General features: G+C 41.0%; 1 protein-coding gene and 1 pseudogene across 2 annotated transcripts; both read right to left on the bottom strand.

Annotated features, from left to right (window-relative positions):
• Nucleotides 1-116: 116 nt before the first annotated feature.
• On the bottom strand, nt 117-21518 carry DYNLT2B (dynein light chain Tctex-type 2B; the record flags this gene model as incomplete). The annotated part of the gene is made up of 5 exons (XM_084232690.1): nt 117-164; nt 3624-3687; nt 14145-14214; nt 18146-18279; nt 21391-21518. The coding sequence occupies 5 exons, from the start codon at nt 21516-21518 to the stop codon at nt 117-119; spliced, it is 444 nt and encodes a 147-aa protein (XP_084088816.1).
• LOC311169860 (10 kDa heat shock protein, mitochondrial-like) lies at nt 15516-17005 on the bottom strand (annotated as a pseudogene). Its single transcript has 2 exons — nt 16744-17005; nt 15516-15526 (listed from the first exon to the last, which is right to left on the bottom strand). The product of its transcript is annotated as a 10 kDa heat shock protein, mitochondrial-like (transcript).
• Nucleotides 21519-21755: the final 237 nt, after the last annotated feature.

Genomic DNA, 21755 nt, shown 5'->3' on the forward strand with positions numbered 1-21755 from the left:
AACTCAACAGATTCAGGTGCAAAACTGCCAAGTTTATTTTGTCAAGATATTTAACAATGTAAAAAAACTTTCATATTTCTTCAAATGGTCATATCTTTTCCCAGCTTTTCCAAGATTCAATAGTAGAAACAGCCAAAGGCCGCTACAACACAAAATAAACTGTCCTAAAAACAAAACAAAACAAACACACAAAGCCAAAAGGTTAGTACTAATAAGGGAACTAATGGCAGCACAGGCAATGGCAATTAACATCATCTCTGATCTTTACCAATTTTCAATCACAAAGCCTTTTCTTCTGCAAGAAACAATGGGTATCCAGAGTATAGCTGTAAAATTGCTTGCTTAAAAGGGTAAGATGGATAAAGAATTAAATTTTCTGGGTGTAGAAATAAAATGCAAACTAATGAATTTTTATAAATTGCATTTATAAAATAAGTATTCCTATTTCTCCTGATTTATCAAAAAATAATATATGAAATGTTTTGAGTTCCACCCAAGAATCTTTGCAGCTAATAAAATTAATAGCACATTTTCATAAATTCTGGGTTAGGGCAAATGGTCTCCAGGTGTTAATTCTTTGTATCTCTTTTTTTCTCTCTTGGTTTTTTTCATAGCTGTGTCTTCAAGATAATGATTCTTCCAAATTGTTTATTCTATTTCTATGGCTTTTTCCAGAATTTTTTACCTCACTGATCTTTTTACATCCTACAGTTCCTTCATTTTCTTAAAGTTTCATTCTCGATTTTGTTTGTAGGTTGTTTCTCACAGCATCCTTTTCCTTTTCTGTTTTTCATGTAAATCTGATCTGTTTTTCAAATTATTTGGCTTTTTAATTATGGCAATTTTGAATTCTTCATCTGTCAAGCAGAAAATTTCTTCTGTGTTATTGTTTTAGGGTTCTGGAGACTGATTTTCTTTCTGTGGTATATGTTTCCCTGAGTGCTAGTTTGGCCATTTGTATTTTTCTTTTTCCCATTGTTTGCTTTCTGCTATAGATGGGGCGTCTGTAGCATGTGGGTTTCCCTCTCCCTCTATTCTAGGTGTTTACCTGCCTGAGGCGCTGGTTGTCCAGGTGGCTGAGGTCCGTGGGCAGGATTTCCTGCTTCTCTTACCTGGAGTGGGTCATCAGGATAGGTGTCTAGGCTGCTGGAGTCAGTGGTGTCTATATAGGCTTGCAGGGTCTCAATGGTGTGGTGAGGCCTTTGGCCACTCTGACTCACTCCCTGATGCCAGCAGGGGGTCTCACCAGTCAGTGAGGGTGCTGGCAGGAATCTCATGGCAAGTCACAAGGCCTTTGTAGGTGCAAGTGGAGCACTGGCAGTTGCCATAGAAGAAGGTCACAGGCTTCTGCTGGTCTAAGCAGACACTGTCTGGGTCTGGTCAGGGAGGGCACCAGTGGTCTCTCTCAACAAGTTACCTCTGCTGGTCTGGGCAGGCCTGCAGGTTCTCTCAAGAAAGGTCACAAGGTTCTGGCCTCTGTCGCTCCCTCCCCGAGGTGTATTCAAGGTCTCACATGTCTGTATAGAGGCTGGTGGGTCTCTTGGAAGTTGTTTTTTTCCTTTTTTCTGGGTATTCTTAATCAATGAAATTTGTTGATCTTTTAGCTTAGAATCTCAAAATGCTTCCAGATCCCAGTTAAACTTGGTAAAACACTTTCTAAATTATTAACTCTATTATTACAGGAGTTCTACTTGCATCAGCAATTCCTAACCCACCAATGTCACCTCAACCTTGGCAGAGAACTCAAGTATCTAATTACTAACGAAAAGTAAAATTCTTTGGTTAACCCAATTTCCTGGCTCTGTGAATGTGATAACTCTGACCTTTGTTTTACAACAGTGCCAAGTGTGGCAAGCAATCTGGTTTTGTTTTTTGAATTCCAGTCTGTCATGGAAAGATATTTTTGTAAAATATAAGAAAAATTAATAATTAGGAAAATAAAATGAAAAGAGAAAGATACAAACTGCCTAAACTTTTTATTATTAAATTCAATGGACATAAAATTACTTTATAAAATTCTTCTCAGAGTTTCTAAGCCCTTACACTCACTCTGTGTACTTACCTCCAATCTGTAACAAACAGTTCAAGAATCGGCACTGATACATGGACTCCACTTTGATAGGCACTGTTGTACAGCACCACCCATAGTTCTCCAGTGAGACTACACCCTGTTATCCACAGCAATTATCAGCTCAACAGCATATGCTTTTCTCTACCCTCTCTCATTTCCTCATCCCCTACTCATACTTCCTGGGACCTTCTCCCAAATAAACAAAGTGCTTCATTTCATTATGAAAATGAAACTTAAATAAACTCAACAAATTGGACTATGAATAGACTAAATCAGCAACCTAGACCAGGTTCTCAAAAATTAATTTGACACCTCTCACACCAATCCTGTGTTCTTTTTTTTTTTTTAAAGATTTATTTATGCATACAAGAACTGGGGTACAGGCCAGAGGTGTGGGGGACGGTGAGAGGATTCACCAGAGACAGAGCCGGGAACAGAATAGGCAGACTGACTGAAATACACCGCTGAGGGGGGCAGTGGGTGAGTCAGGAGAGGTCTGCTGCACCATGTGGGTAGCTCCCTGTCTGGGGATTGAACACGTGCTGTGGTGGCTGCAGATAGCTTCACAGATTACATCTTAACCCCTTGTGCCACCAGGGAGGCCCAATCTTGTGCTTGAACCCAATCTTGATAATCCTTAGTAAGTAACAATTTATAACTAAAGTTTTTTTTTGTTTGTTCATTTTTTTAATTAATTAATTTTTTTATTTATACAAGCACTGGGTACAGTCAGAAGCACGGGAGGGTGAGAGAATTCACCAGAGCCAGAGTAGGGAACAGAACAGGCAGACTGATGAAATACACTGCTGAGGGGAGCAAGCGGGAGCGGCAGGAGAGGTCTGTCGCGCCACGTGGGACCCTCACCAGTGGCCGGGGATCGAACCGGCACTGCAGAGGCTGCCGGCAGCTTCGCAGCCCAGCGCTCAACCGCTGCGCCACCAGGGGAGGCCCTATAACTAAAGTTTTTAATTACATATTTGTTCATATGAGTATAGTCTAGCTCCCACTAGGTTCTAGCTCTCTACAGGCAGAAATCATACCTGTCTTACTCCTCGTATCTCCAGTACAGAGGCTGGCATATAAGAGGAACTCAAAATTGTTTGTTGAATGAATGAATTACATAAGGACCCAGAGAAACATGTACTTTTAACTCCAAAAAGTAGGAAAAACCATCACCTTGACTTGATCCTTTCCCCAAAATGTTTAGAAATGAAGATCTAAATAGTATTTTCCATTAGGACTTCTGTTGTTCGTGGAACCCCCGCCAATCCAAATTTCTTGCAGCTTAGCAAATGCTATATATCTATTAGCACTAAATAAACAACATGCTATTCCTATCTGTACCCACACAAGTCTCCTTGCTTATAAGCAGCACACTCAGTATTCTGCTTTAGTAACACAAAAAGGCACAGTAAAGTCATCTCATCCAAAAGGAGTCTGAGACAAATAGCTAAAACTAAAGCATCCTCATATCTTAATAAATATCAAGGAATTTTATTTGGAATGCCCACATATCCTTTGAAAGGAAAAAAAGGTTTCCAAATAGACTTACATTCATGAAGACATCATGAGTGTAGTTGTCAGTGTCAGCATCCCAGAAACAGCGAGCAGCCATGCTAAAATGTCGAAGAATAAAGAATTGTCAACAATGTGCATATATCTGAGCGATACATGAGCAAAATTTTTCCTTTATACATTTTTATAGGTCAGTACTTCCAAATCTTTTCACAGGTTGGTACACAGAACATCTTATTTGTATAGCACAGTATCCTGGGTAAACTAGAAGGGATGGAGTCTGATAAGACAACTTACAGTGGGCCTCCCCTGGTGATGCAGGCAGTTGAGCACCGCACTGTGAAGCTTTCCACAGCCTCTGCAGCGCCAGTTTGATCCCAACTGGCCGGCAAGAGTCCCACATTGCGCGGCAGACCTCTCCCGTTGCGCCCCCTGCTCCCCTCAGCAGTGTATTTCATCAGTCTACCTGTTCTGTTCCCCGCTCTGTCTCTGGTGAATACTCTCACCCTCCCACGCATCTGGCCGGTACCCCAGTTCTTGTATAAAATAAATAAATAAATCTTAAAAAAAAAAAAAAAGATAGCTTACAGCTAGTTGTAGGTGTCTGGCTTAGGGCTTTAGCAGCATTACCATGACTGGCTGTCTCACAGATCAAGACCTTCAAGTTTTTGATACTCTGGGTGGGAAGCTCTGCTGTGGATTACTTCAGGTAAGATATGTATGTGTGACTTTCGAAGGAAATAATAGATAAGACTTATGACTGAAATGGCTTCAATTCCTGCATAATAATACGAAAAGAGCAGGCCTAAAAAGGACCCTACCAATTATGTAGTGCAACCTGATAATTTCACAGAATTCTAGAAAACAAAAGGGCAATCTCTGAACAAATTCTAAATTAACTCTAAATCCACTATTACCTCTATAGGAATCTAAGCCATCAGTAAATTCTTAAATTGGCCATGCTCCTTCCCCCCAATTCTTGGTAAAAAAAAAAACAAAACTTAATCAAAATAAAAGTAATTTTAAAATGGGAACAACCTAAATGCCCAGCAGTACTGAACTGGTAAATAAAATTATGTTATTTCTTGGCAAAGAAATTCTATGCAGTCATTATAGACAGCTGGCGGGTTGGACACAGACAACACAGCTTTTCCCACCAGGATGGCATGATTAACTCTACCCCCAACACCACCCAAGCCAAAGGGGTTGAAGCTTGGCAGTATCATAGTCTGAAATTCACTCCTGACATACTGAGCAAGGGGATTGTGGGGAAGGGAGAGAAGTAGAGCAGCCATTTGGGGAGCCTTTAAAAGGGAGTAAAGCATATGCACTCCCATTGGGACTGCTGCAAAGACAGCTGCCTCCCTGGTGGGGTGACAGACAACTTCCCAGGGATAGAATGGAGGGCACCGCTGCAGATGCAGGTCTGTGCCATATGCTGCCAGCTCCTGTAGCTGCAGCTCCACCTCACACCATTGGTCAGTAACTGCCACTTCACCTCTCCTTCTACGCTGTTAGTTAAAAATAAGTTTTTGTTTTTGTTTTTTTCTCCAAAGGCCCTGTTGTTTGCATTTGTGGCAGCAAGTGCATGGACTGAGAACCAGTGAGAGAGATTCTGACCTGGTATCAGTTTTTAGACCTTTTGCCCAGTAACAAAAAGGCTACAGAAGTTTAGAAAATTTAGAAAGGAGGAAAAAGTCAAAGACAATTTTATGAAGGACATCTTCTATTTAAGATGAGTAGAACAAAGTAACTGCATGAATATAAAAAAAAATGACATACATTGAGTATCTACATGAGCTAAGTGCAAATGATACAAAGATGCACAAAATACAATCCTTGCATTCAAACTGTCGTCTCTTTACTGTTTCCCAATAAAAGGCACCAGGGCTTCTTGGAGAAATGGTCAATACCAGATCATGTACTACAAATATACAAGATAAACCTAGGGCATCTGGAGCACACCAAAACCCTGGCCATATTAGAAAGGATGCTATATACACTATATATATATATATGCCAATGGGACTCAGAAGTGTGAGGAACAGTTTGTAACAGGCTTATGCTCTCACCAAGATCAATTAGAAAAGCTGGATAAGATGCATCAGAGAGCTGCTGAAGCAAGGAGGAGGGACAAAGGAAGCCAAAGTTCCAGAGTGGTAAACCGCAAGGAGGTAAGCTGATATCCTGGAGAGGACTTCTCCCTGGGGCATTCACTAGCTCTGGACACAGCTAGAGTCTGAGGATCTGGACTTTGCTCATGCAAGAATATTGATTCCTGAGGGGAAAAAAGCCAGCAGGACTGCTAGCAGTCTTGCTGCACTAGGGAAATAAAACAGGAAACTTGAAAGACCATGATCCCTGTAGAAAAAGGAGAAAGTAGAACTGAGCCTGTCACATGGTAGGTTTTCCCCTCAAGGCATGTGCTGAATTCTGAAACTGTAAACAGGAACCTAAAAAGCTAAGTACGGCAGGCAAAATAATGGTCCCCCACCAAATACGTCTGTGCCCTAATCCCCAGAACTTCTGAACATGTTATATTAAATAGCAAAAGAGGTTTTACAGATACGTGATTTGAGGATGTGTTAGGGGGAAATGATGTCCTGAGCTAATCCCACACAGGCTTTGTGGACTCCACTCCCACTCCAGACTAAAGCCATCAAGACATTGGGAAAGACAAATCCCGTCACCACCAAAGGGAGGGTGGCTGGAAACTGAGGGTGGAGTTAAGCAGCCAGGTTGGATATAAAAACCAAACACGTGGGCCTTGGCTAGCTCGCTGTCACTCACCTCCTGGCTTCACGGCTCCTGGCTGGCAGCCAGCTCTCAGAGTGCCATTTGGGATTCCAGATCGGTGGATTGGGTAGGACTCATTTAAAATTTTGTCTCCCACTTTTCTCCCTGAGCTGTACATTTCCTCATTTCCCCTTCCCTTGTAAATAAACCTTTTATTAACCTTTCGTGTGTGCCTGCAGTAGAGCATTGATAAGTCCTTTTAAGCGCGCGGGTGAGGACCCACAGTCAGGCACCCCGTTTTGTATTGGGGCTGCCCTATAACAGATGTAGAGATAAAGTATCCTGGATTACCCAGGTGGGCTTGATGTAATCACAAGAGACCTTGTAAAGGAGGGAGGGAGAAGGTCAGAGTCATCTATTTGAAGATATTTGATGATGCTATGCTGCTTGCTTTGAAAATGGAGGAAGAGTTTACAAGCTAAGGGATACAGGCAGCTTCAAGAAGATGGAACAAGGGAATAAATTCGTTCTCAGAGGCTCCAGAAGGAACACAGCCCTAACAAAACCTTGATTTTAGCTCAATAAAACCCATTTTGAACTTATATCCTCCAGAACTATAAGACAATATATTTGTAATGTTTTTAGCCATTGGGTTTGTGGTTTATTACAGCAACCGTAGGAAATTAGTACACTAAGGAAAAAGACTCTGAAATGAAGGCTTTCTATGCTGAGGAGAGCTTTTTATGTGTGGGTCTGCTACTTCTAGGCAGCCTATTCGGTCGCCATTTTGCCACCTAAATAAGGTCAAAGTGGTCCAGCCAGTTAGGAACAGGAGCCCAACCCTTAAGCCCTTCAAATCAAACAAGAGCACAAAGCTGGATCACACTGGGAAGGTTATGCATCACAAGGCATGTCCAAAATGCCCAGGGGGTTGAGGAACGATGCATAACACATACTCCAGATTTACACATCACGAGGTATGACCGGGAATGCCCAGGGGGCCGAGGACAGATGTATGAAAAGGGACCCCAGAAGCTGATCAGTGGAGAGCCTTGTTGATAAAATTAGAACCATGGCTGGGGATTAGGGTGTATCATCAAGTAGATTAGAAGTGCCTGGAGGGCAGACTCACAATTCCTAATCTTCTACACCCTTCCCCTTTCTTTAATCTCCTTACAACCAATTACATGTGTCAATAAAAGGGCCAGGATCTTGCTCTTCAGCAGCATCCTGCATTATGTAGCCTGCTCCACGACTCTCATTTGTCAGTGTGGCGTTGTCCGATGCAACATTTATGCAGAGGAAAAAGTCTAAAATGAGGTGTTTAATGCTGAGAAAACAAGGACTGAAAGTCAGTACTGGCTGGGGGTGGATTCCAATGAACACTTCAGGTTCTTAGTTGGAAAGTCTGGAGGACTATACTCAAGAAAGAAGGGTGAACTAAAAATACAGAGGGTCTTATGAAAAATTTTTATCAAAAAACACTCAGCTCAACAGCGGACTGGATAAGGGTAAGTGGCCCATATGTCCTCCCTAAATAGCAAAGAAAATAGTAAACCCCTCTTAGGGGGAAAGGATGTTCTGAGCTAATCCCATACAGGCTTTGAGGACTCCACCCCCACTCCAGACCAAAATCATTAAGACATTGGGAAAGACAAATCCCGTCACCACCAAAGGGAAGGTGGCTGGGACCTGAGGGTGGAGGTTAAGCAGCCAGGTTTGGTATAAAAACCAAACACGTGGGCCTTGGGGTGGCTTGCTGTCTCGCTCTGTTGCTCGCCTCCTGGCTTCAGGGCTCCTGGCTTGCGGCCAGCTCTCAGAGTGCCATTTGGGATTCCAGATCCGCAGATAGGGTAGGACGCATTTAAAACTTTGTCTCCCACTTTTCTCCCTGAGCTGTACATTTCCTCATTTCCCCTTCTCTTGTAAATAAACCTTTTATTAACCTTTCGCGTGTGCCTGCAGTAGAGCATTGATAAGTCCTTTAAAGCGCGCAGGTGAGGACCCACAGTCAGGCACCCCGTTTTGTATCGGGGCTGCCCTATAACACTCCCTCTGGAAGAGTGTAATCTGGAGGTTCCACAATTTTTTTTAAATATTTATTTATTTATTTATTTATTTATACAAGAACTGGGGTACAGGCCAGATGTGTGGGAGGGTGAGAGGATTCACCAGAGACAGAGCAGGAAGCAGAACAGGCAGACTGACGAAATACACTGCTAAGGGGAGCAGCAGGTGAGACAGGAGAGGTCTGCCGCACCACGTGGGACACTCACCGGCTGGCCAGGAACGAACGGGTGCTGCAGAGGCTGCAAACAGCTTCACAGCACTGTGCTCAACCGCCTGCACCACCAGGGGAGGTCTGTCACAATTTTTTTTTTAACACAATATTCAGAATTTAAACTAGGCATGGCAAAAGACAGCCATGTGGAGAATTATCAGGGGGGAAAAATCAATGAAACAGACTCACACATGCTCTAGATACTAGAGTAAGTATACAATGACATTAAAATAACTCCTATGTCTAGACAGAGAAAGGAAAGAGAGAAGGAAGATGGAGAACACTGGTGAAAAGATAATGATTTTCACTAGAGAATTAGAATCTCTAAAGAAGAATCAAAAGGAAATTCTAGATCTGAAAAATATAATAACTGAAATTAAGAATTTGGCAGGTGGGTTTAACAACAGAAAAGACTAAACGACAGAAAAGATGTTACAGTTCAATAGAAAAATATCCAAAATATCTCTCTGAAGCACAAAGAGGAAAAAACAAAAAATCAGAAAAGAGCATGAGACATGTCAAATAGTTAAAAAAAATCTAAATACATGTAACTGGAACACAAAATGGGGAGCAGAGAACTAATGAAGCATAAGCAACATTTCAAAAGATAAAAAGTAGCCACACCTATCCATTTTCTGATACCATTCTCCAATAAAATGAATTCCTTAAACAAATGACTGGTTCTAGGGCTGGTGTCAGGATTGGATAAGATGGAGCATTTTATGGTTCCAGTAAGGAAGTGAGGTATGCCAAAGGAACACAGGAGTCAATTAAAAACAGCTCTCAATGGCCAAAACTGGAGCAATTTAAGCAACAAAATAAATGAGTGCTGGGTCATAATTCAAAGACTACAAATCAACACCGAGTCCATACTGAAATAAGTAAATGAGCAAATGAATAAATGAATGGGAGAGAAGATACAAGTCTTCTGTACTGAAGAATTCCAAATAATTTTTTGTAGATATTCTGCCCTCAAGGGGACAGAGCATAATTTCCTGCTCTTTAAGTGTTGGCTGCACATAATGACTTCCTCCTAAAGCGCACAATGTGGAAAGGAAAAAAGGAATGGAAAAAGAGAAACTTTACCCTGGAAAATGTGACAAACACCACTTCATCAGGGGACCCAGGTTAACACCAAACCCAGTCATGTCATGCTGATGTGTACCCTTGGTGTGACAAGATGAGAATGGCACTTTAACTCTGCAATCTTCCTTCTAAAACCTAGAACCCAAAACTAATCACAAGCAAACATATCACAATTGAGGGATATTCTGAAAAAATATGTAAACAAAAATGTCAAGGTCATGAAAGACCAAGAAAGTCAAAGAAACTAAGAGAAAACTAAAGAGACATTTAAAGTGGTACCCTAGATGGGATCCTAGAACAGCAAAAGCACACATTGGGTAAAAACTAAAAAAATATGAATGAAGTATAGACTTCAATTAACAATATATCAGTATTGGTTCATTACTGTTACAAATGTACCATTTTAATGTAAGATGTTGAAAATAAAGGGAACTAGTGTGGAATACATGAGAACTCTCTGTACTATCTTTGTAACTTTTTTATAAATCTAAAGCTATTCTAAAATAAAAAGTTTATTAAAAAAAGATAATGGATAAGAATTTCCCCAAACTGTTGCAAAACAAATTCAAGAGCAGAATAATACAAAGCAGAATAAATGCAAAGAAAACCATATCTATCAAAGTAAAAAGACAATGAGAAAAACATTTTAAAGTTACTAGAAAAAAAGAAATACCACCTTCAAAGGAATGAAAATAAGACAGGTGCATTCTCAACAGAAACTATGAAAACTAGAATACAACATAATCACATCTTTAAAATGCTGAAAAAAGAAAGGCATACACCTTTTCCTTCTCTCACTCTTAAGAAATATAAATGTAGGACCTCCCTGGTGGCTCAGCGGTTGAGCGCTGGGTTGCGAAGCTGCCGGCAGCCTCTGCAGTGCCGGTTCGATCCCCGGCCACTGGTGAGGGTCCCACATGGCGCGCAGACCTCTCCTGCCGCCCGCTGCTCCCCTCAGCAGTGTACTTCGGTCCTTTTGCCTGCTCTGCTCCCTGCTCTGGCTCTGGTAAATTCTCTCACCCTCCCGCGCTTCTGACTGTACCCAGTGCTTGTATAAATAAATAAATAAATAAATAAAATCTTAAAAAAAAAAAAAAAAGGAAATGTAAATGTAGTGTTGCAGGACCTTCAGCTAAGCAGATGAAGACATGGCAGAGCATAGCAGTAGAGCATACATCCTTGACACCAGTGAAACACCACCCCAAGTTGGAATGCCTTCCTACCTGGTATATTTTGGTTGGTTTTTTTTTTTTTTTGTGTGTGTGTGTGTGTGTTTTAAGATTGATTGATTGATTGATTGATTGATTTATACATACAAGCACTGGGTACAGTCAGAAGCGCGGGAGGGTGAGAGAATTCACCAGAGCCAGCGCGGGGAAGGGGAGCAGAGGGCGCCAGGAGAGGTCTGCGCGCCATGTGGGACGCTCCTCCTGTGGCCGGGGAGCAGCCGGGGATCGAACCAGCGCTGCAGAGGCTGCGGGCAGCTTCGCAACCCAGAGTTCAACCGCTGCGCCACCGGGGAGGCCCTACCTGGTATATTTTGAAAGGAAAGAGAACGCAGAGGAAGGATGGGGAAGGCGAAGAAGAAGAGAGGAGATAAAAGGGAAGGGAGGAGAAGGAAAGGAGCAAAAAAGAGAAGGGAAGAGAGGAGAAAGGAAAGAAAGGGAAGGAAAAAGAGGAGAAGAGGGAAGGGAAGTGGAACAAAAGTCATTCCTAATAGAATAATTCTAACTACTAAATAAAGAATGAGAAGATCACCATTTTGTAACCATTAAATAATAGATCTAGGACAGGGTGCTAAAGCCATTTATGGTAAAACTGATAAGAGAACTTTATAAAGGATGGATCAATCTGTCACTATCTGAACTCCATGGTCAATCTTTTTTTTTTTAAGATTTTTTTTTTTTTATTATGCACTAGCTGGGGTAGAGGCCAGAGGCTTGGGAGTGTGAGAGGATTCACCAGAAACAGAGCGGGGAGCAGAACAGGCAGAAGGACCGAAGTACACTGCTGAGGGGAGCAGCGGGCGGCAGGAGAGTTCTGCGTGCCATGTAGGAATCTCCCTGGCTGGCCGGGAATCAAACCAGCACTTCAGAGGCCACAGACAGCTTCCGACAACCTCACAGCACCGCGCTCAACCCACTGCACTACCGGGGAGGCCCCTCAATGCTCAATCGTAACAGCAATAACAGAGACAACAAAACATTGTGTGCCTTCTAATGAGATACATACAATAGGATTTACACTAATCAATTATGTAATAGTCTTTTCAAAAACTTAAATTTACGACTGATTATGACTAGATTGAACTACCTATTTACAAGAAATATGGGAGGTAGAAGGCAGAGTAATAGTATGGGGATACAATCCACAAATGTCAGAACATAGAAAACTCTACAGGATACACCCAATTTCTTCAACAAATGACAAGGTAAGGGGAAAAAAAAGGAGAAAACAGGGAGCAAAAACAATAGATAAAAAGAAATTTAAGAAAACAGCAACCAAACACAATGTGTATACACTGTCTGGAACCTGATTTGAATTCATTTTTTTAAAAAATACACTTATATATACATACAAACATGTGCATATGAGAAAATTGAGTATTATGAATGCTGATATTTCATATTTTAAAAACTTTCTGATGTGTAACTTGTTTAGAATTATATTAGAATATTATAAAATATTCTAAACATCCTTTTATAATATTAAGGATTGATGATATTTTAGGTATAATAGCATTTTATTATGCTAAAAAGGTATTAATGAGTCTTTGGTGTATTTACAGATAAAATGGTATGATGACTGGAATTTGCTTCAGAATAATCTGGTGGAGGCAGGAAAAGTAGGTGAAAGGGTAAGTGAAACAACACTGTTATATGTGCTGATAACCTATGAAGCAAAGTTAACAGGGACATGTAAGTTCCTTAGCCCCTTCACTTTTGCATATGTTTGAAATTTTACATGGTAATATTCCCAAAAAAGGAGAAAGGGAAACCTCATAGGCTATGCTTTAGTGTTTGACTTGATCACATTTAACAGAGTCAATCACAACCAGTATAAGGAGTTCAAATTTCAGAGGGTTTGAAATAAACTCTATAAAGCTTACAGAAAGAGAGGTGTACACTGGAAGATAGGCCTGATATCAAAGTGAACTGTCCAGGAGAGAGATCAGTCAGAAAATGCTGATAAGGGACTGCTGAGTAACACTGAAATCCAGATTTCAGTACATGCAATGAGAGAGCCCTGGCTAAACAAGATATAAGAGGACTCCACAGTTTTAAGTCTGAGTTAATGGAAACTTGGTAAAACCGTGAGAGACAGAAAAATTAAAATGGCAGACTAATTTAGGGAGTGGAAAGGAAAGGAAATCTGGACCTCTATTTGAATGTTGAATCTGAGGTGAGAGGATAGTAAAGTATTTCTTAACCTCTTTTTGGTAAGGAAATTTCCTAAAGCCTTTAACCAAATGGTAGAAGGCACATTAGTGAAAAGTACTGTGCTAGGATCCAAAGGTTAGGCTCTAGGAGTGACCCTAAAACCAGTCAGATGTACTATTTTAAGTAAATCTGCTGAACCTTGTTAATCTATAAAATAAGGGGACGAGTCACTAGATATTATAGTCCTGTCCAAATCTAACTTTCTATAGAGAAAATTATCGGTGATAATTTACAAGGTTTTTTTTTTATTCATTCAATAAATACTTCAGTACTTTCTTACAAAATACTATACTAGATATTGTTTACAAAGGGAGACAGAAGGTTAACACTCTGACATAGGAATAGACAGAAAATAAGAATTTGAATTTGCCAATTCAGGAATGACAGAGGTAACAGAATGAATGCATTAATTGAAAAAGCATTGAAAAGAACAGAAGAATAAGAACTAAGACTTGAAGAAAGCTCACAGCTAGTGATGTAGGAAAGAGAAATCAGGGAAGAAAAGAGAATAATCAGTCAGAAAAACAGCAGAGAAACAAGTCTGATTAGTGACAATCAGGGCCAAAAAGAAGTGAATTTTAAGAGACAGAAGCTTGAGCCAAGAATAAGAGCTAAGAAAGGACTATCTGATTTGTAAATAAGGAAGTCCTGGACAATTTTAAAGAAATTAATTTAGGAAAATGGTAGGATCAAAAGCTGGGCAATAAGGAACAATGGAAGCAGGACGTAAAGTAACCCCACACTGTCTTTAGGATCATATATACGCAAACCGTGAGAGACTTACTGGCCTACAGATACTCAGATACTGTGAGAAGTGAAGTCCCCCCCAAAACTCATTCACTGTCAGCCTCAGTGTTTACAACCAGGATCTTTTCACTTCACAGCTGCATTTTAGTATATTGTTCTTTCCTCTCATTCTTGCAAAGACACAATCTTACCGAATTGCCAAGAGGATGAATACCTAATACAAATATATATAAGAATAAAAACAAAAGGAAAAACCCCAACTACTCACAATACTCCTTCACCTCTTTGTTCTCCAATCACTACTTGTACCACCATTTTATATCGATCAAATCCCATTTCTAGAAAGAAAAATAAGAAAGTTGTCTTTAAGCAAACGTGGCAAAATTACTTAATGAAAGCAAATTTATTTAGAAACAGACGTAAGTGTTTAGTCTATAAGCACTTATTCCCTAGGATGATAGGCTTGGGTGTCAGAGAAACATGAATACAAATCCTAACCTTAGACACTTTAACTTTTCAGTTTAAGTCTTCCTCATCTGTTACATTTTCTACCTGTTGGAGAATGTTATGAAGTTAGATAATATAGTAATATATAAACAATCAAGGACAGTACTAACACATCATCTCTCAAAAGATCTTAGCTTCCTTCCTTTCCCCCTACACTAAGTCAGATAATGAGCTAAGTCCTCAAAATATACAGATATATTTATATAATGCTATAATGCAAGGTTACTTTAACAACAGGTAGATCTACTAAAATACACTGCTAGGGGAGCAGTGGGTGAAACAGGAGAGGTCTGCTGCACCATGTGTGTTGCTCCCCGATGGGTGGGGATCCAACTCATGCTGCAGTGGCTGCCAATAGTTTGATAGTGCTGTCTTTAACCCCTGTGCCTCCAGGGAGGCCCAGAGCACAAGTTATTTTTAAGAACACTGCATACACCTTGGCAAAGCTTTCTCCTTTCTCTACCCATTCCTCTCCCTCCTTTCCTCATGACCACACCTTAGAAATGTTTCAAGAATATTAAATACCCAGTCCTTAAATCAGAGTCCTGAGGGAAAATAAAATAGTCACAGAAATAGTGATAGAAACTTAAAAAAACACTCACACAATATTAGAAAAATGAAAATTAGCTGAATGGCAGTTTGCAAAGGCACAATAGCAAAAAACAAAAAAAGAAAGAAAAGCATAGCAAAAAGAAAAGTATTGTTTAAAAGAAAAAACTTGGGCCTCCCTGGTGGCACAAGGGGTTAAGCACCACACTATGAAGCAATCCACAACCTCTGCAGCATAAGTTTAATCCCCGGCTGGCCAGGGAGAAACCCACATGGCACAACAGACCTCTCCTGTCTCTGTCTCGCCAGCTGCTCCCCTCAGCAGTGTATCTCAGTCAGTCTGCCTGGTCTGTTCCCCACTCTGTCTCTGGTGAGTCCTCTCACCCCCGACATCTCTGGCCTGTGCCCAAGCTCTTGTATGCATAAATAAATAAATCTTTAAAAATAAATAAATAAATAAATAAAAACTCAGCCAAGGAAATAATAGAAATCAAAGAACCAAGAGAAATTCCTCACAACTGATTCACAATATATAACATGTTGAATTTATGTATATAAATCATAAATTTGATAAAATAAGGACTCAATCAGATTCTAAAACAAGAAAAAGGTGAGAGAAGAGCCCTAGGAAACACAAACTGAATAGCAGCACAATATCAGTGCAGAACTAATACATTTTAAATGGCAAGAGACAGAACAGACACAAGTGAAAAATGAATTACTGTTTTGAAGTAATCACCAATAAATATCAAAGAAAAAGGAAGAAATTATGGCAGCGAAACATTAATAGATTTGAAAGACAAAGATGATTCAACATATCAATATTTAAAGAAAAGAATCTAACAAATGGAACAGCAAGTGTACTCAGATATACAAAAAAATCTTCCTTGATATGGAAAAAATAAAATGCACAAATTAAAAGATATAAAATACTCAATACCAAGACACCCTAAAAAAGGTGCTGAGCATCAAAGGATAGGATTCTTTAGGCAGAGTCTGCAAGATTCTAAAAAAAAAAGTTATTAGCTAATAATATTATATTCATCCAAATTATGTTCTGGTTTAAAGGCAAAAAGCAGACATTCTCAAACATGAGAGAAAACAAATACAGTATTTTCAATCCTTCCTGAAGAAACAACAAAATCTCATCAGAGGAAAACTAAATCAAAATAATAGCACAGCAATGAAAATGGTGTGGTGAAAGGATTGAATAGTGAACAATCACTCCATTTAAAAATAGTAGGACTTCTGCACCACTATGGAAGCCACATTGTAGGCATAGAAAGAGGTCTGGTATGATGCTCATCAAATATTAATGACTACATATCATTAATATTTAATGTGGTGGCACTTGCAGGGATTTTTCTAATGTAACTTTTATATCTTTTTTCTTAGTTTAAATATCATTAGTTTATGATAAAAGAGAAATGGAAATTATTTAAATTATGAAAGATTTCAGAATTCAGTGGAATGGGTAGCTTCTCCTGATACCATTTCAATAGTGATTTTTTTTTAAGATTTATTTATTTATTTATTTATTTGTTTATTTATTTATTTATTTATACAAGCACTGGGTACAGTCAGAAGCACGGGAGGATGAGAGAATTCACCAGAGACAGAGGGGAGAGCAGAGCAGGCAGAGTGACGAAATACACTGCTAAGGGGAGCAGCGGGTGGCAGGAGAGGTCTGTGCCCCATGTGGGACCCTCGCCCTGGTGGCCGGTGATCGACAGGTGCTGCAGAGGCTGCGGGCAGCTTCGCAACCCAGTGCTCAACCGCTGCGTCACCAGGGAGGCCCAATAGTGATTTACCAAGAATGTCACTATCTTTAAATAAGAAATAACCCCCGTCATCTAGAATTACTTTAGAGTCTCCATATTCTGGAGAGAACTGTCTCTCCTATTTTTGCACTGTCTGGCTCTTCCCCACTCTTCCAACAACTGAAGCCCCTAATACTTTTCCTGGGGGTTTTTCTGGAAGCATAAAGCCTCCTTCAGTTACACTTTTAGCTACACTTCTTTCAGCTAATACTTGGTCAAAGAGGAGGAATTTTCTAAATGCCTGTCCTGCCATGATGTGGCTGCCTGCTCTATGTGTGAACTCAGTTCCTTCGCTGCAGCCGAGAGACCTGCACTGGCACCCTCCAGGCAGTGAAGCCCTGTATCTTTTTCTTTCATTTTTACAATTTTAACAGTGACTTTTCATTAAAAAGTCTGGAAACAAAAATGCTATTTTACTAACAGTTAATTTGGGTAAGATGGAAAAATACAGAATTACTAGCTTTTTCTTTGAACTTTTCTATTTTTTAATTTCTAAAAAGTAAAACATGTCAAGAAAAAGAAAAATACCAAAATATTAAATAGTAACTACTTGTAAGAAATCTTATATAATTTTAAAAAACTATTCAGTGGTTTATTACAGTGAAAATGTATTACTGTTATAAAGACATTTCTTCCCTCCCCCACAATGTTATCTTTTAAAAAGAACAGAAAGGACTTTTCAGATGATGTTATTAATGAGAGAAAGAGAACAGGGAGGAAAAGCACAGGATCTGCACTGCAGATATAGTATGTGCAGGGATGGAGGAATGAGGTCAAATTAAGTGTACTGAGGAACTGATGTGTAGGTGGGAAAAACCAAGGATTATGGGGGAAAAGAATCTTATACTTCCTAGTCTTTCTGCATAGTTGGGTTTCTTTCTTTCTTTTTTTTTTTTTTTTTTAAGATTTATTTATTTATTTATACAAGCACTGGGTACAGTCAGAAGCGCGGGAGGGTGAAAGAATTCACCAGAGCCAGAGCGGGGAACAGAACAGGTAGACTGACGAAATACACTGCTGAGGGGAGCAGCGGGCGCGGCAGGAGAGGTCTGTCACACCATGTGGGACCCTCGCCCCGCAGACAGGGATCGAACCGGCTGCAGAGGCCGCAGGCAGCTTCGCAGCCCAGCGCTCAACCGCTGAGCCACCAGGGGAGGCCCATAGTTGGATTTCTTGGAGAGTGGTTCCTACAAAGTTTTTTTTCACATCTTTACTCTTTCTACTGCCTGCCAAAAGCTTACATGAGAATAATTTACCAAATCATTAGAGTAGACATCAAAGAGAAATTGTCTTTAATAGAATATATAGTTTATGTTCCTTACTTAAAGATAAAGAGACAAATGGGTGAAACAATGTTTGAAAGGAAGACGTCATTTCCAATTATCACAATTACCTTTTAATTTATCTTTAATGTTTTCTGATAAACGTTTTGTGAGCTGAGGCATTTCTTCTGGAGAGTATTCAGCATTGGCCAGTTCCTCCTTGAGCACAGCATGGATGCAATCTTTAACAACAGAGGGTCTGAATCTAAAGGAAACAGTTTGAAACATCTAATTGGTAATTCCCAAACCGCAATTTACCGTCACAGTTCAACTTTCCCCGCATATGGTCATTAGAAACATTTCATTCTTCCTTTTCATGCTTTTTTAATATAAAAGTAATAAAATTTTAAAAAACCAAGTCATTATTTCAAATTTATATCTCCAGTCTGAACTTCAGACCACATATTACATCTGGATATCTAGTGGCCACTCAAATTTAAAAGATCCAACACTGAGCTTCTGATAATCTCTCCCTGAAACTAGGTCCTCCCGCTTCTCACCTATTCCGTATTAACTCCATCTTCCAGCTGTTCTAGCCAAAACACTTGGTGTCCATCTTACTGCCATTCTCACAGCCCACATCCCATTCATGAACAAACCATATCAGTTCTACTTTCAACATAACCTAAAATTGAATCACTCTCACCACCCAACTGCCATGCCCATTACTTATTGCCTGGCCTCTTAACAGATTCTCTGGGTGTCTGCCTTTGCCCCTATATCCTGTTCTCCCCATAGTAACTAGACTGGTTCTGTTAAAATAGGTCAGCTCACAACACTCCTCTATTCAAAATACTCCAAGTGTTTCTTATCTTACTCAGAGTAAACACAACATCCTGACTTGCAAGGCACTACATGCACTGCCCTTCCAAACTCTCTAACATTGTTTTCTATTACTTCTCTCTACTCAGGGCACAGTGGCCTTGCCTTTGTTCTTTGACCACACCAGACATGCAAACCTCAGTGCTTCTGTACTTGTTAACCTCTGCCTGAAATTCAGTTCCTCCCTTTGTATGCATAGCAAGTTTCCTTTTTTCTGTAGAGCCTATATACAAAATTCACCTTCCCTAAGCACCCTCTTTAAAACTTCAAATCACCCCCCCACCATATCGACTCATATCTTGATGAGTGCTCATTACTATCTGATACACTGTATAATTCACTCAGGTATTTATCTTGTTTGTTGTCCTATTCAGGCAGAACCTAAGCTCCATCAGGCAGGAGTTTTCATCAGTTTTGTTCACTGGTACAGCCTCATTTGCTTGACCAGCACCCAATACATAATGGACAATAAATACTTTTTGAAGGAATGGGGCCTCCCCTGGTGGTGCAGGCTGTTGAGCACCGCGCTGTGAAGCTGTCCGCAGCCTCTGCAGCGCTGGTTCGATCCCGGCGGGCTGGCGAGGGTCCCACATGGCGCAGCAGACCTCTCCTGTCTCGCCTGCTGCTCCCCTCATCAGTGTATTTCTTCAGTCTGCCTGTTCCCCGCTCTGTCTCTGGTGAATCCTCTCACCCTCCCGCGCATCTGGTCTATATCCGGTTCTTGTATAAAATAAATAAATAAATCTTTAAAAAAATACTTTTTGAAGGAATGGATTACTGGAAAAAAATGAAGACAGAAAAAGAAGTCTCTCCTAATTCTACCACCATAACAATACCATTGGTATTTTAGTTGTATTTATCCTATTTACAACACTAGGTTCCTTTTCTGGGCTATATATTCCATCAGCTGATTTATCTACCATGTGCCAGGTTATCTACCATGAACTTTTAATGTGGTTTAATATTGGTTGTATTAATATCCCCTTATTGTTTTTGAATAGCAATTGCTTTCTTGCCTACTTATTCTCACAGATGTACTCTGTTTTTATTCATTTATTTTATCAAAATAACAATGCATTAAAATACATGAGCTTCATGTGTGCATCTCTAAAAATCAATATGTGTATATACTACATTAAATTTACCACTAAAAGTCCAAGTCCATGTAGCACTATGAAATTGACCCCTTTTACCAATTTACTCGCCCTTTTCCCCTCTTTCCTTCTAGTGAGCACTAATCTTATAGTCTAAAAGATTATTTTGTTTTATTTAGTTCATCTATTTGATTTCTCTATATACTACATATGAGTGAAAACATATGGCTTTTGTCTTTCTGTATATGACTTATTTTACTAAGTATACCACCAACTAGGTCTACCCACGTTGTTGCAAATGGCAGGATTTAATCTTTTTTAATATAGCTGAATAGTATTCCATTGTGTATGTACCACACCACAGAGGAACTTTAGATTTGACAAGTTTCTAGGATTTCATCTCTTCAAAATGTGCTTTTCCTATTAACAGGCATGTTTTATATGGCTCTGCCCTTAAGCCTTTTTCATTCTTAGCAGAATGTTTAAAAAGCTACTTCAAACACATAAAATCTCATGAGATTTTTTTTTCTCCATCGTACTATATATTTGCTATTAATCTTATTCTGTGCTGTTTTACAACAGAAACACGGGTGAATGCTATGCATTTAGAACTGTTTACCAACATAACTGAACAACTTTTGGTGTGTCTATTCTATCCACAGGATAACTGCCGCATGAAATTTTTATCATATTATAACCAAAGTTCCTAGCTTTCAGTATTTACCAAGCATTTATTTGATTCAGCAGTTTGGCTTTCCAGCAGAAGAGGGGCTTGGAAATCATTCATTCATTCATATCTTGTAAAGATAAAGTTAGTGATGGATCCCACAGCCCCAGCACTGTCCTCTGCACTAAACTGTGTGCCTTCTGGGAAAGTATGGGGGTGGAGGGCCAAGGGCCTCTGGAGACTCCCCATGTAGGTCTTTGTATACATACAGGCCCTGACTCCACGGAGGTGTAAGTGCACTGTACCCCTCAAAATACTGCCGAACAGCATCAGCTACAATCGCGTTTTCTGCCCCTGTCTATTCTATCCATCTGTCACGGTACCCAGGATACTCACGGTATCCTGCCCACAACCTGGGTCTCCCGGAGGTGACCATTCCCACTGCAGCAGCCTCAACTGCTCCCGCACACCCACACTGCAAACAGCCGGTCCGGTGCCCCGCGGCCTCCTGCAGCGGGGAACCAGAGCAGCGTGGGTTCTCCCCACCGCGCCGCCGCCCCACCCGGAGCTGACCAGCCCTCCCAATCGCCATCCCCGCCACGCCCCTCGGGCCAGCCCCGCCCCGCCCTGCCCTCGCTCCCCAAGGCGCCCCTCCTCGACCCCAGGTTTCCAGACGGGCTTTGCCTGCCGGATGAAGCACAGGTCGCCCCGCCACATCCCGTCCACTACCCGCCTTTGCTGGAAAATGGGCCGCAGAATATAGGTGTTGTCGCCATCCCCTTCGTTCTTCTCAGCTTCAAGCCCCCCTTCGCCCACAGAGGGCGCGCCCGAGGTAAAGGTCGTGCCGCCGACCGAAGCCATAGCCGGGGTTTCTCGGCCAGGGGGTCTGGCTGTCCAGGCCGGGCGGGCTGCGGCAGCGGGCTGGGAAGGTGCTGGGAAACCGTCGCCAGGGAGACGGGGCCGCCCCCGGCGCAGACGTGACGCAACCGCGCGCGCCCCCTGCAGCCCGCCCCCCCTCCGCGGCCCGCGCCTGCGCACCCCTGCCGGCGGGAACGGAGCAAGCTCGGGTCTTGCGGGGTGCTTCAACGCTTCGGGTTT

This window comes from Talpa europaea (genome assembly GCF_964194135.1).
Source record: "Talpa europaea genome assembly, chromosome: 4".
Classification (NCBI taxonomy): domain Eukaryota; kingdom Metazoa; phylum Chordata; class Mammalia; order Eulipotyphla; family Talpidae; genus Talpa; species Talpa europaea.